General features: G+C 43.7%; 1 protein-coding gene across 3 annotated transcripts in view; it reads right to left on the bottom strand.

Moving 5' to 3' along the window:
• Nucleotides 1–815: 815 nt before the first annotated feature.
• Nucleotides 816–16096, bottom strand: part of lsamp (limbic system associated membrane protein) — a 470076-nt gene continuing 454795 nt past the window's right edge. For all 3 annotated transcript variants that reach the window (XM_030395195.1, XM_030395200.1, XM_030395187.1), the window contains 2 exons: nt 10095–10243; nt 816–5000 (listed from right to left, as the gene is read on the bottom strand). In XM_030395195.1, the coding sequence (XP_030251055.1) occupies nt 4903–5000; nt 10095–10243 (247 nt within the window). In that variant the 3' untranslated portion in view covers nt 816–4902. The remainder of the gene's footprint in view (nt 5001–10094; nt 10244–16096) is intronic.

Genomic DNA, 16096 nt, shown 5'->3' with positions numbered 1-16096 from the left:
CGTCTTCCTAGACAGCAACAAACAATGGAAAACATAAAAAATAAAAATAACTCCAAGGTTAACATAAATACCAGCCTGTTGTGTGACCTTCACACTAATGAAGCCGGTGTGCTGAACAAGCAGTCCAGGATAACTTCTTTAAAAAGTTTCTTCCACCCTCTCCCTCTGAGTCACACACTGTTCTGCACCTCCCTCCCTCTATGTACTCTTATCTTCAAGTCAGAAAAAAATCTGGAACTTTCCTGCCCTAAATCCCTCCATTCCGAGGACAGAAATTGGCTCCAACTCCTTGATATATTCATCTATTTATTTATTTTATTTTTTACACTTTTTCTGTGAGATAAAATGTAAAAAAAAAAAACCAAAACACAAGCTTTTTGTTAGTTCTACACCCAGTCCCTCTGGATAGAAACAGTTATGGCACATATAAAATATAACATCCACCAGCAGTTTTTATTTTTTATTTTGCTGGAATCTATGCAGCTAAAGGCTTTTCCCTCCCCGACCTTTGACCCTGTTCATCTTAAGAGTCAGAGGCTAATAATGATGCAGAATGCTGTCCTTGTGTCCCCCCATCCTGCCAGATGCCTTGACACAGTGAGAGTATAATTTGGGTTGTCATGACACCTTGTGGTGAAACATTTCAATGCAGCCTTACCCACGGCAGTGATGCGCCTGTGCCATACTGCCGCTGAGGTCCGTCCAGCCTTACCTCTCATCTTTGGCATGACAAAAGGGAAATTGGAACAATCCCTCCGTTGATGAGCTGAATCTGAGTCGCTTCTCACATACAAAAATGTCCTCCAGAGAGAATATAACAATACATATATTATTTTTATTTGCATGTTACATGGTGATAAACACGACAGTACCATCATTAGGATTCCGTGTGTTCCAAGCTATCCCCAAAGAAAAGAGGTTACTGCCCCGACAGCTCAAGTCACATTCAAATACAGAACATTAAATCCAAACAACTTTATTTTGTGTTATGAACATTTCCTCATATACCTTTATCACACAGCATTTTTTTCCTTTTTTTTTTAGAAACTGACTGCAATCACCTTATGCCATAATAAAGTAAGATAAAATAGAAAAAAAAAAAAAACAGAACAAAACAAAATGGGACATTTCTTTGTCATAATCCATGATTGGAATCTTCATTTCCCCCGCTACAAGGGGAAGGGACGTATAAACGTGATAGTTACATTTTCTCTTTAAATCTTTAAATGCGGAGCTGTATAAACACGATCTCATGGATTTGCTGACTTTACAACATTCTACTGTAGAAACATCATACTGTATATACACACAGAGGAGGAAAAGAAAGAAAAAAAAAAAAAAATCTTAACCTAAAGTTAGAGGGTTACTACCGTAACCATCAGCAGAAAACAATAGAAAGAGCTAGCTCTCGGCTAGCTCGTGCCTGGTGTTGGCTTCTCGGGTCGTAGTAACAACGGAAAAGAATCAGAATCAGAGTAAACACGCGCACATACGTAAGCCAACAGTGAAGCGATGGTGATGTTTTGAGGCTACGCTCAATAGTAAACTAGAAAGCTGTTTCTACAGTCTTCAGTAGATATCCGGGTCTGTCTACGGGGGGGACGGGGTGTCGCTGCTGTGTCCGTAGGCTGGCTGTTGGTTTCTTTGAGCAATGGAAGGACGGTACTTCCTTATTCCTGTCAGCTTTATGGATGAGACAGAGCTGCATGGCTTTTACATAGGTGGTCTTAGTATCAGTCAGTGCTTATTGGCTGTTTTTAACCTGCATGGACAAAAAATCAACAGAATTCAAGATTCAGTGATAGTCAACTTACGGTAGCATCCTTCAAACGGGATTCCTCTCGCTACCTCTACCCGTCATGCAGTCCACGCAGGTTAAAATAAGTACCGCACACGACTCGGAGATATCTGACCCTGCTCTTGGTAGTCTGTCAGGGTCTCCTCTGGCAAAAACAAAAAAAAAAGAGAAAAAGTTTTGTCTGAGAGTCTGCCCAAGGCCAGCCTAGCTCTGCCCTGAGGGTTTTTTTTCCTTTTCTTTTTTTTTTTATACGTGACACACCGTGAGACAGATGGATGTACTGAAATAGACGTGTAGCACAGATCACTCTCATGCATCATGAAGAACAATTTCACCGACGGATTCCAGATCGTTCGCTTCTCACCGAAGGCAAGAAGGCGGCCGCCGCAGACGGACTAGCATCCTCAATGTGGGCTCAAAAGCAGAAACGCCGACGTAGTAGAAAAGCTTCAGGAGTCAAGTTCGTCCGCGTTAAAGTGGACACATCGGATTTGTTCAGTTGTAGAAAAAAAAACAGACAACAAAAAAAAAAAAGCACAGAGGATGGAAGGGTTAAAACAAGCTGCTCTGAGACATCTGATTGGAAGATGCTGTTAATGCCGCGACAGAAATGCTGCTTTTGAACGGTTTTAAATGCTTCAGCTTTCATCGGAGCAGCGTCCACTCTCCGTCCCTGTGCAGCTCTACCCGCGTGACACCACAACGTCACACAGCCATGGCCTCAGGAGCATTTGCAATGAAAACACTGGGAACACAAAGTCTTTTAATGCATGACAAAGGATGACATTAATTACACGTGCGTTTTTTACAGTACTGGTACTATTCCGGCTTGGTTGTTAGAAGAGCGGAGACACGCACGCACACAATCCAGGGGTGGAGAAGAAGGCTGAGCTGGGCGCTGGAGTCCACGCGCTGTTAGTCACCTTGGTTGAAATGAATGGCAAAAAAAAAGAAAAAAAAGAAAAAAGGCAGCTAATAGTGCACCGGTTTCAGCCATTCTCATCACGGCTCAGCATCTGACCTCTGAGCTGTTTCCTGAAAGAGCTGCACTGCACGAAAGATCTTCTTCTTGAGAGTTTTTTTTTTTTTTCCCCCTCTTTTTTTTACAAAATATGACACACGTGGTCTCCATTTAACCATGCTGCTCACAAAGAAAAAGAGGCGTCGGTGTGATGAGAAGACGAGCTGCAGGATGCGTCATTTAATGTGTTATTCTGTTACAGTAGCCCATCAGCGGTGGCCTTGGGTGACCACTGAGGGACAATAAGCATTCAGTATTCTTTTACTCCTCGCGTTGTACTGTTGGAGCCTCACAAGCTAAACGTAATCTTTCCGGCTCTTCATGTAAGCCGGCGCTTTTTGTGTCATCTCAAGGATAGGAACAATAATAACTGCACAGAGCCATCTTCTTTTAATGCTAGACCTTTCGTTCTTTTAAACAACATCATTGTCAAATGGGCTTCAGTTCACATGACGAGCAGGGTATCTTCGAGAGATCTACGAGTTACTCATCCTCAACAAGTTGCTACCCTACTCAGACACATGGGACACATAGGAGTTGCCTTTTCATATAGTATAAGGACATTGGATTCAAGTATATATATACACACACACAACTAATATGAATGAGGTAAAGACAGAAACAAAACAAATGAACCTCAATATCAATATATTGTGAATTTTTCTGTATCGTTTCATATTAAAACACACATACTTCTTTGAAAGAGCGAGAGAGAAAAAAAAAAAAGTAAGTCATTCATTGGTGTCATACATTTTTATCCAAATTTCCAGCAGTATAGAAGAATGATCCTAAACCTCAGAAACTATAAAGCGAACACTGCATGTGGTACAGTATACTGTGTGTACTGTGGCTAAGGGCGCAGCCTGCTGTGGAGCAGAGGCAAGCTGCACAGTACGGTCGACGCACAAGCAACACAGACTGCAACCGATTCCCCCCCCCCCCAGTTTTCCTTTCTTGTTACAGTGGCGGAGCGAGTCATCTTATTGTAGAGAAATACAAAATGTTTTACTATGTACAGTACGCTTCATTATCGAGACCTTAACTGTGTTTCCTTTCCTGCTGCAAAACGAAAGAGGAGTTGGTTTTCGGAGTAAAGGCGAGTGGTTGCAAAGCCACTGAATGATGGGGTGTAGGTATCCATCAGCGGACGAACTAATTTCCTCACGTTTTGCGCTCGGCGTTAACTCCTGGATTTCTGGGCTCGACGGCGACAACCCGAGCGGCTGCTGCATCCGGAAATGACGTCACTGATTGCGAGCGATATCCATCTAATACTCTATATCTTTGTTTCAGTCTAGTAGCGTCAGCTTATTAATAGCACATACTTTAATATCAGGCTCTGATCTCATTGCGGAATATTTTTCCCTTTGATTTGTGTGTGTGTGTGTGTGTGTGTTAGTCTCAGATCTATAAATATGGATATTTGGCAGATACTTTGCATGTTGCTCATAAATGCACTGGTTAAACACTCTGGTTAAATCTAAACAAAACATTTTTTTTTAAGTTAAAATAATGCATCTATGGGTGTAAGAAGGGAATATATCTTACTTCTTCAGTACGTCTAGAGACAATTGATTGTTTGGCACCCCTGTGAGCGGGGGCGCCTCTGCTTTCATTCCCACGACGACAAAAAAAAATGCAAGAAAAATCCCAAACCCGATCCAGACCCCGAAGACAAGATATAGCAGAAACAAAGGAGTGCATACGAATTGAAAAGAAACAATGCCATTCTTTAAAAGAAGCACTGTTCGCTTGTGTTCTGTCCTTCATTTCACTGTTTTTTTTTTTTTTTGTGTGTGGTTCCTATAACATTTTTACTCGTAACCCATCACTTTTTCGCAAAATCTGTAAGCGGTGCTCGAGAGCACGTAAGGTTTTCGTATCATGATGCAAACAGTCTGGGTGGTGGTGGTGGGGGGGGGGGGGGCGGTCAAGTTGGTAATAAGGTAGCAATAAGGATGGTCGGTGAGTTGGAGAGAAGGAGGAGGAGGAGGAGGAGGAGGGAAGGCCAGGAGGAGGGGAGAAGAAGAAGTAGAAGAAGAAGAAGAAGAGGAGGAAGAGGAGGAGGAGGAGGGCAGCCGTATTAACACTTGAAGAAAAGGCAGGCGAAGCAGGCCAGCAGGAGCCACAGTGATTGAGATACACAGGCAGAGCCGTTGATATCTCGACCTGTCCCGGGTCCTGTACGGAGAGAGAAAGAGAGACAGTCACTGTCAGAGAGCTCACTCAGAACGCAGACCATGTATCTTGAGAAGAAAGTAGTGCCGCTGTTTGGTTGTCTTGGGGATTCAACAACAGATGATCTCGATTCTTTGACACTTTTAAAACTATCCATATTTACACATGGACGTCCTCTGAGTCGGTAAATACGAGAACTGTAATGTTTCCTACTACAGGCCTTAACCACAGACTCTGAGAGGTGGAAGCTCCAGCCCGATTCCTAATTCAGAGAGCACAAAAGAGGCATTTAACCACACTGTATATGGGGTAAAAACGTGGCGGCACTGAAGGCTCTCTGTCGCCATGAGGCTTTCGAACCGACTTAGTTCGCCGATCCATTACTTGCCCACGTAAGCCGAGAAGGGCCACGTTTTACAATGTAGTGTATAATCCATAGATTAGCCTTATTGATCGTAGGTCGCATTAAATTTCATTATATCGCGTGCACATTCCATTTATTTGTGTTATGTTCATTACTGGTAAAAACCACATGCGCATATTAGATTAAATAACACACAGCACTTGAATGTCCTCACTGGATGCCTAAGATGTGGAGCGAGACCTGGTGCCAGTCAAACCGTCCTGACCTGGCAGGTGTTTTACGTGTCCACTTCTAGTGAATGACCCTTTGTTGTCTTAGGCTCTACTTAAGAGATGTAGAAGCTCATGTTGTCGGTCAGTTATGAATTGTTTGAGGTGTGTCTAAGGCAGGAGAAAAGACCCCATTGGTGGAAACACAAGGAAGGACAAGTGTGTCAATAATACTGCATTTTTGTGATGTCCTCTGGTTCCATACGCTGCAGACTGTGATGCACGTTCAAAGGAGCGAGGACAAGAAGACTTAGTAGGATTATTATTAAAAAGTTATTCCACAAAAGTTTCCTCTAATTACTCATCACTATCAGTGATCATTTACATTTTAGGGCCTTTAGCAGACATTTTTGTCCAAAGCGAATAGGCCTGTCAAGAGATATTCTAAATTAGAATATATATTTGAATATATATATATATATATATATATATATATATGTATAAAAAAAAACAGATTCGATTTTGAAAATAAATATTTGACTGTGAAAAAAACCACATCTGCGGGTGCTTTGCGAGTGGGCGCACTGCACTTGCACAGCGTCACTCACTGCTAAAAGTAAGACGCGACAAAAAGCGTGGCAGATGCAGATGGCAGAGGAAAAAAAAAAAAAAATAAGTAGCAGAAAGTTCAGAGCCCAACTCGGCAGCAGAGAGAGTGGTTTGGACTCCAAGCATCCTAAAAAGCCCCGTTTGGAAACACTTAGGCTTTTGGTCAGCAGACGGCAAAAACGCGGAGCCTCGAGATAAAGTTGTATGCAAGCTGTGTAAGCTATTTCACCACTAGAAACATGAGGGCGCAGCTCGAAAATGTGCACCCAAATGAGCATGCCACGATGTCTGGAACTCCAACTAAACAGCCACGTCTTGACTCATATTTTTCACCGCCGCCACAAGCTCCTTTTCTGCAGCACGACAAGAGGCGTGCACGGAGAAACTTGCTTCGTTCATATGCAAGGACACGAGGCCGATGAGTATCGTTGATGGCACGGGCTTCAGAGAGTTTTGTCCAGAATTGGAACCGAGGTGACGTATCCCGAATATACCTATACAAGTAGTTATGTCTTGTTGTCCTCATGTTATTGACATAATGCGCATATATAGATATAGTCGAATGGTTTGAACCTATATGTTTTTTTAGAGCGAATATTCAAACGTCATTTTGGGGCAATTTTGAAAGCCCTCAACACGACATACAGTTATTCATACATTCATATACTGATGGTGGTGGCTGACATCAGGAGCAGTCTGGGGTTCAGTAACTTGCCAAAGGACACTGTGACATTGCAGACCAGTGGAATCAAACCAGCGACCTTACGACAACAAGACCCTGGCTCCACCCCTGAGCCACAGCCGCCCCGATCAGTAGCAGCTACCTTCTGTCTTGACAGATGTAGTCATTGCATTAAAGCTAGAAATGTGAAATCAGACTGAATCGCGTCTGAGGCGGAAACTGCATTGTGTCTATCTGTGAGCGATAACATTCAGATCAGTCCTGGCCTTTTTAAGGGCTGCGGCTTCGGTGATCGTGCAGGGACTGTCAAACTTCCACAGCAGTGAGGTAAGTTCTCTCCTGAGAAATCATCTCGCCATCTTGAGAAATCCGCCCTTTTCTCAAGATAACGAGGTAAGTCAACCCCTCATCAAACGAAGCTTTTTTTTTTATCATGAGATAACAAAACAATACCCCAAAAAAATCAACTCATGGCCGTTCTTGGCTTTTTTTCTGTACTAGTTTTAACATTCTGATTGCACGTTTCAGATGTTACTGCGTGTATTTGCTGTTAATCAACATTCAGCCATTTGCTGATTAGAAGGCTTTCCAGTCGGAATGGAACGGTACATAACATCCCAGCGGTGCAATCAGAATGTTAAAACAAAGCAAGACAAACAAACAAACTTTCACTTCTGGCTCATTTTTCATTAAGTGAATTAAACTGTTTCGTAACTCACTTCTGTTCTGCTCTGTGCGACTCGCAGTGTTCCTGCATTCAGTTTGTGCGCTTGTCGAACTCATTGAGATGTTTCTTTAATGTGTTTTGGTTTTTTTGGTGTTTTGGCGTGCCTTTGAGCTCTCTGTGACATAAAAAAAATAGGAGCTTGAATGTGAACATCATCCTTCCATCACAAGAAGGACAGCGGATGTAGCGCTGATCTTCGTAGCTGCAGGGGCCCGTGCCACAGGGCAGGGTTTGTGGGTAGCGAGGTAACTTCAAGATAACAGATCGAGACATATAAAAGCACTGGCTTCTGACCAAGCAGTTTTCCGGAAAATGTCATTATGTCTCACATAATATCCCGTGGAGGACGCCCCCCTGTGTCTTCTTCATTTCATTTTTTTTTATGCTGGCTGCAAACAATGTCAAAACCCATTTAGAGTTATTCATTTCTTCATTTTATTATCATCTTAGAACAGAGATGGAATAAAGCAATAAAGCCTTGAACTTGTTGCAGTTATGAGATATGAAAGTAGGCCGACCGCTGTGAATAATATAGTGCATCTATTTGCTCCCGAAATCACCGTGCTGGTTGCAGCTGGAAGATTAAGGCCAAAGCTGTCGGCAAACGGCATCAGCATACATCCGAGGAACACGTTTATTCAGCGGAATACACAAATGTAACTGTGGTCGGATCAGCTCGTGTCCTGATGATGGAGCAGTGACATCACGAGCCTGTTCATTTCCACATTCGCACAGCCGTCCTTCATACGCGTCCGCTGCAGCTGTTGGTTTTAATCTGGATGACATGTTTAACTTTGAGTGAACTGCTCTTTGATTGTGACATGTTCCGCTCTGCTGCCAATAGTCGTCCACGTTTGCAGTTGGCCGTATGCTGCGAACGCCTCCACTTTTGCCTGACCGCGTCGAGATTTGAAACGTGGGTCGACTTCTTCAGTTGATAACCACCACTTTGGGTGAACTTTTTGGGAATCTGCTGGCTCAACTATTGAACTGGTTTAACCTGTGCTGCTCTCATCAGCCTCCATCTGTAATCATTACCAGCAGAACCACTCCTGAGATAAACCTCCTGTGTCCCACCTGCTCACCGACAAATGGTAACTGCCACCGAGTGGCTGGTGAACTTATGCGAGAGTCTAGCAGCTAAAGAGCCAGGAGAAGGAAGTGGCAGCCCAAAAAAAAAGGGCATCAGTGATCGACCTAATTCATTTGGTAGTTTGAACATTAGCTCATAATGAATACTAATGCTAATGGTTCTCTCATGTCTGGTGGATGAGAATGAAATAGGAGTCTCTTCTGCCCTCCAGTGGCCAAAATGGATCATGCAACAATAGACTTACCTCATTATTATAAAAATTAACCGGCTCATGAATATGCTGCAGTTATGACTGGCATTTGCACTGTGATTACAAATTTTGTTTTCCGGCTCAAACCTTTATTATGACAGAAATCTGACATTCAGTAAATCACACATTGGGCACATTATGGAATGTATATGAACAGACCCTTTTGTGGTAATTTCTCTCCACTCTGACATTATTTTGAAATGAAAGTTACACTCTGACTGCAGAGCTTCTATTTTAGAGTATTAAGGTATTTCCCACCAATCTGAACTGACGGTTAAGAAAATTATAAGGACGAAGATGATAAATTCACCCGGAAATGGATATTCAGGCATCGCGCACCGATGAAAAGTCGGTTGAAGTTTCGTAGTCCAGCAGCATTCTCCTAAGCGACTGAAGTAGATGAGGACTTGTTTTAAAAAGTAAAAATCACCAGAGAGAGAGAGAGAGAGAGAGAGAGAGAAAAAGACTTCACACAGCTTGCCAGGCTTAATCCATGTCTCTGGGAGCCCCGAGATCCCAAAATGATTTGTAAAGACTTTATTTACACCCCTCGACACAAACAGTCAAGCTCATGAAGCTTAGCAGCTAGACTGAAGATTTCAGCTTTAAAAAGGGTGTGAATGACATCCCCAGTCAATCTGGGACGTCAGAGCTTCCAGAGATTTGGATTACGCCATTTTGTATCATCATTCTTTTTTCCCCTACTTCAGTTGTTTAGGAGAATGCTGCAACGCTGTTTTTTGTCGACAATGAAACTTCACCCATCGGCTTGAAGGTGAGTAGATGATTGAATTTTCATTTTTGGGCGAACTTAAAACCATTAAAACCTCTGAACGTCAACCCACATCCCACGTGTCACCTTCCCTCTCCGGTCGTATTCTTGAATTCTCACGAGGGTTCAGTCAAATTGACACTCACTGTTCATAAGGATCTCATGAGAGTCTCTGATTGGTCATCTCTTGCAGTGAAGCTGAAAGAAAAGCACACCCCCACTGTGAGCTTCCTGCCCGCTGATTCCTCGGCGGTTCAGTAGGAAGTTGTGTTAATGGAATTGAGTCTTTCAGTCTCACGTTGAAACTCACAAAAATCTGAAAGAGGGTTTGCTCGAACACTGAGGCGCGTTCAGTTCTGCATTCAAACTTCAAGCTGCTGTCTATACTTACTATAGAGGAAAAGACTGGCATTCTGGACGCCCAGTCGGTTCGCGGCCACACAGGTGTAATTCCCGTAATCCTCTTCGGTGACGTTGGCTATCACGAGAATGGCGGTAGTGCCAGAAATCTGAATGTTGATGCCCTGGGAGTTAGACAGCCTGGAGAGGAGAGAGGGAGGGAAAGTGAGGTCATTTCAAGTAAATTGCAAATGAATGAAAGTTAAGAGTCCAAGCCAGAAGGGAGTTTGTGACATTGTCAGGTAAAATAATAAAGTGGTGCGGCGTCGGTGCGAAAAAACAGAATACATGCTTGCGAGTCAGATTAGTCACAACCTACCTCATTGTTTAAAAATAGACTTGATTGTGTGCCTTACAACTACGTGTCACTTTTCACAATGTGGTTGACAGGATTCTTGAATGCGCCGTTACATTCCAGAGGCGCAATGCTGCTGCCTCGAGAACACACTGTCATAGCAAAATAGGTTTTCTGTGAGTCTTTTTAGCCAAATGACTCACAATAACACATTTAATTTGTCATCTTGAATTACTTTATTTTATGTCAGCGTGAGGGCCAAATCCATGCGCTTACATATGAATAACAGACCTTAACTTCTTTCAAAAATGCATCAGTAGATGTCCTTATTCAGAGTACTGTATGAAAGTAAAAGTCCTTGGATGGCTAATCACAGTAATTATATTCCAAAATGAGTTATGCTTTGTTGCTGGCACTTTGCAAAAGCAGGGGCCAGTGTCGTGTCAGTGAACTTCCCGGGCGTAGGCGTTGAGGGGAGATAAAGCCTTTCTCATTTTTGAACTGACCTTTGAACAGTTCAGCACAATGCTGCACTCACCAGTAAGCAATCCCTGACCTTTGGGTTATTTGTTGGGCAAAGAAAACAAGCTGCCGTTTTCAGACAGCCAATGTCACTGTCCAGGCTCTCCATTTCTTCTTTTTATTTTTATTTTTTAAAAATTTTTGTAGGATTAAGTGGCAACTAGCAACCCAAACACCAGGAATAAACGGTCAGGTTCGGTTTAGGCACAAAAACACTTGGCGGCGGTTAGGAAACCATTGTGTTTTGGCTCAAAGTACCTTTATTTGGTTGCCATGAACACCTTGTGCTCTGGTCTTCCTTAAAATATCCTGGGGTGTCATGTTTATAAATGCTGAAATGTTGTCAGCCCTCTGCAAAAATATCCAGTGTTTTCACACTGACACTGCAGTTTCTGGCTTATCGGCCGTCTCGCCTGTACTGCAGAAACATGGCGGACTCCGCAGAAAGAGGCCCCCGACAAATACCAGAACAATGCTTTGGATATGTTTCTGTACGTTTACTTGTTGTACTTTATGTGCACTTTTTGTTATAACTCACCGATTCAAATGCCATTGCTCTCTTTTTGTTGGATCATTTTGTTGTCATCAAACAAACAAACGGGCTCATTGTTATTCCATTTCGGGATGAAAGATTAGTATGCTGCTGGAGTCCTTCCCTCCACTACTGGGAGTCTTAAAAAGCACCAAACTTCTGACGATCAATTATGTCCCACCTTGAACTCCTTCCGGCACAAATGAATCAATACAATTTGCTGACTGTGTACCTCGCTGATGAACTGTTCCTTACATCATCACAACCAAACAAAAAAAAACAAAAAAAAAAAAAAGCCGACACGGTGCACATAATGGATTCTGCCTTGTTCTGGGCTGATTGAGCCCTTTGGTATCATGAATGAGGTGAAGTTCATTTAAGGCGCCTCGACTTAATCCTGCTTAAGTCCGGGTAATGTGTTAATCGGAATGTGAGCAGGGGAGCGGAGGTTTATGCTGACACATCCTTGGCTGATAGGAAGCATTAACATAAAAAGGAAAAAAAAGAAAAAAAAAAAACTGCACACCACGGCCCCAGCATAATTTGGCTCACTGGGGAGCGGCGACTTGATAAAGTGCTGAGGCCCTTCCCATGGGGACACCTTGGGAACGGCGGCGGCGGCGGCGTAGTGTGTGCGCGGGTATCTGAAAGAGCGAGAGAGTGAGAGAGCGGAAAAGAAAGACCTAAGGGAGGGCGAGTGTACCGGCAGTGTCCCCACTTAATCTAAAAAGCAAGCCCCTCGTCCCTCCCGTAGATAAGGCCGGCAGCAGATATATTCTCCAGTGTGTCCTCATGAGAAGTGACGGCACTATTAAAAAGGCCAGCCTTTCCCGCAGAGCATGCTGAGAGACCCAGATAATGCACAACACCACGGGGAAGGCAAACAGCTATTTTTACTATAGATGACAGTGCAGGATTGTAATGGCCGTAGCAGGGGGGGATAAACTGACCCGAACAGGTCAAAAGAGACAGAGCTCTCTTTCAGGTTTTATCTGCACACAAGTTCAATTAAACAGCAGCAGTAAAACTGGAGTGTGAAGAACTGGATCTCTGTCCTCCCGAAGCGCATTGTCTTCTCTATTACATTCATCTGGCTCAACATTTCTGCTGCCTGTCGTCACTTTTAACACGCTGGCTTGCGGACATCTGCAGCCGACAGCTTCTCTCACTTCTGATTTCAAGTTCACCCCAAAAAATGTGCCCCGCGCCTCCGCCAGCGTCTTCATCTGGCATAATGGGCTTGAATACATTATCAGAGAAGTTGGCAGGGAGCGTGCACGGAGGGGAAGTTTCTCAAGTGTTCTCACCACCAATCGTGTGGTGCTCGGTGTCTCTCCTCGCAGGCAGAGGGCAGCAGCGCTCCTCTGGTTATCTTCAGCCGCCGGTTTCTTGATGCACGGCGCCTCTCTGTTACATCAAATCCCAGATTGAAATGACTTGACCTGTCTATTTGGCGGGGGGCATGCAATGTGTGCGCAGGCCCGCAGTCGCAGGCCGGTAGAGATGAAAGACGAGAGCGAATCATCAGATGGACAGATTTGATTCTGTAGCGTGTGGGAGCATCTAAAGTAGGTTATCACTGCCAGAGAAAGTGACGGGCCGGTTATGATTCAAGGCCGATGATAAATGAAATCGAGTGGAGAGTCCTGCGGAGACTTGTAACCCAGAGATGATTGAAAACGCTCCGGTGGGTGTGACAGCCATGTATCAGCTGGCAAAACAACACACTGGCATGTCTGTCACGTTGGCTAACAGCTCACTCCGGATTGTCTCATGTTATAAACATGGATGGAGTGATTTACCGCACCAGGAGCGGGAGCGACACCCTACTTTTAAAAAATTGCTTCCGGACACTGGTTGATCCTACACTGTGACAAAAACGTCTTCAGTACATATTCTTTATTTCCAGACCACTTCAGAACTTTAAAACACGAGGTTCTTCTTACTTCTTTGCACTGTTTGAAAGTGAAGACTCTTCTGAGACCCTTCTTTTTATGGTTTGAAGAAAACATACTGTAACTGTAGAGGCCCTTATAACTGACTGGAGATCAGGGCTCAGCCCTGCTGACCTCAGCCAACTCCCAGTGAAGACAGTTGGGAGGGTAGAGGGGGGCTGAACAGAGCCTCCGAGACGGACGGAGGTCAGTTTGACAACAGGGGATACACTACGGAGGTCATTTACAGCAGCTCTGACCAGGACTGCGACTCCAGGGAGGAGAAGACAAGAGGCGTTCAGGGGCAGAGGAGCCAGAGGAGCGGGAGAGAACTCGGCATCAGCAGTGTGCAAAAATGGCTTGCAGAGGTAGAATATTTTGACGTATTTCTTCATCTTACTCTGTGAATTGGATCAAACCAGAGGTGACTGTGGAATGACAAAGCTAAGAGACTGTTTCAGTGAGTTTTATCTATTATCTGCCAAGTTTGAATAACGTTTGTTTTTACGATGTGTTTACAAGGCAATTAAGCTCATCTTAGTTTGGTAAAAGAGAGGAACTTGATTTCAAATGGTGTACTGGTGGTGTTTGTTTGGTGAACTGTGAAGAAAACATGTGTAAAAACGTGTTAATTTTTGTTATTTATTTGACTAAGTCGTGCACTTTCTTCCTGTCTTGCTGCATCTCCTGTTTCTCAGCGGTGAAACTGCGGTGACCATCACCTCTTCAGGTACAAAGAGTGATTCCGAGCCAACGCTAACTCTTCAGCATGCTACAGTGACTTCAATAGACACCTCTTCAACACAGGCATCTTTGACACAACATCAACTATTTATTAATCATTATCATCGCATTTTAACTATTCAACTCAACTCATAATGAAGGCAAGGGGCTTTAACTTAAAAGTTTTAAGTTAGCTTCTCCTTCTCCTCTATGGTTTAGGAGTTGTTTACAAAGGCAAGACTAAATGGTAAGGCTAATTTACGGTTTTCTTCAAGCTCCATCATGGACAGCCTGGTGAGAGGAGACAAAATTAGCAGGGAGGGAGTCAGGCGCATGGCAGCCAGGTAGTAATAGTTATCAGTTATAAGCTACCGCCAGCTGCTTTAACACTATGACGCATCTGTTTCTAAGGAGGCTGATCGGGTCTCTAAGCACCACGGAGACTCTCAGATCCTGGTGAGAACCACAGATGCCGGATGATTCATTCATTGAGTCACATTTCATCAGCTGAGGTGGTCCACACATCGACACGAGATGAGATAAGTTTCAGTCGGGGGAGGGGAGAGGAGCGAGCTCTGCGGCCCGGTTTGTGTATACCAGCTTGTGCGAATTGGAGTTTTTTTTCTTTACTATTGTCTATTTGGGCAGGTGAGTGCGATGTGTTTGAAACTTGGCACTCGATAACTGTGCCAAAAATATGCTTCTCAGTCCTGTTCCAAGAGAGCGGAGCGTGAGGTGGTCATGTATAAGGTAAAACAACCCGCTGAGGATAAAGAAGGAAAAGTTGGAAGTAGTCAAAACGAACAGGTCCGGATGAAGAGGAATATCAAACATGTAATGGGGGACTGAGGGAAACAACTGCCAATATGCTGAGACTTTTCTAAGACAAATCCTGCATCTGAAGGGCATCAGTAATTAGAATCTGAAACATGACGGCTCAGTTTGTTTGTCAGAATAAAAGGAACCAAATTAACTGTAACTTCTAAATATGTAGAACAAAACACTGTTTGTGTCTGAGGCTGAAATGATGAGAGGCAACTATCCAAATCCATACATTTGAGAAGCCACTGTCTCCTCCACCCTGGTTCATTCTGCTTCAAAAAAGGGTGCAGGAGGGTACGGTCACACAGGTAATGAGAATTAAAATAGAGACAAATAATCAAACCATGCCAGTGGTCCAGAGTACTACAATGAACTCCAAACCCCTCCTCTGAATAGTGATTGCACAATGGCTTAACAGTGTGACACCCATCGTACAGGTCTGTCGAACCTTGGAATTCTCCACATGTTCAGTCAGTGGGCGTGAAGGTTGTCCCAAGATCAATACTCGGCATTTCAAAGAGTTGGAGGGTGTTTTTTTCTTTACAAAACCCCCTAAAAAACGAAAAGAAAAAAGCAAAAATCCAAGGCCACAAAGTTACTGATTCAGTCATCTCTAACTTTTGGACCTTGACAAGCAACTTTAGCACGACATCACGCAAGTAATCTCTATCAACAAGGAACAAGATGTTGGTATCTGAAGTGCTCTGGTTTCCATTTGTAGTCTGTTTGTAGTCCGCCTGGTATTGACAGGTATGAGTGGGCTTTGGCTATGTGACAAGACAATGATTTAGTTATTTATTAGCTTTTATTAGCTCTGTATTAATGTGCTCAATCATCACTACGATCGTAGCTGATGGGTTCAGAAAATGGACTGTAAACAATGACCAGAACAGCCTCATACCTAAAAGACTGAAAAGGTCCAATGCCAGTATCCCCCAAAACGGCATACTGTACATCGCCGTTCCAAAAACATCACGACAGTTTAAGCGCACCAGCAACAAGTGAACCACACAATTTGTACGTTAGACCTGTGCAGTTCAGGAGAATACAGGAGGACGTATTCTTTGGGCATCCTTCTTGGAAGTGCCAGTACCAGTGTTCTGCACAGACCTGCTCCACTCTGCTAGTGTCCCTTGCCTTTGTTGGTCGGGATGGGGTTAGGGTGT

This window comes from Sparus aurata, chromosome 2 (assembly GCF_900880675.1).
Source record: "Sparus aurata chromosome 2, fSpaAur1.1, whole genome shotgun sequence".
In the NCBI taxonomy this organism is placed as follows: domain Eukaryota; kingdom Metazoa; phylum Chordata; class Actinopteri; order Spariformes; family Sparidae; genus Sparus; species Sparus aurata.
This window is presented reverse-complemented; position numbering and strand designations above follow the sequence as displayed.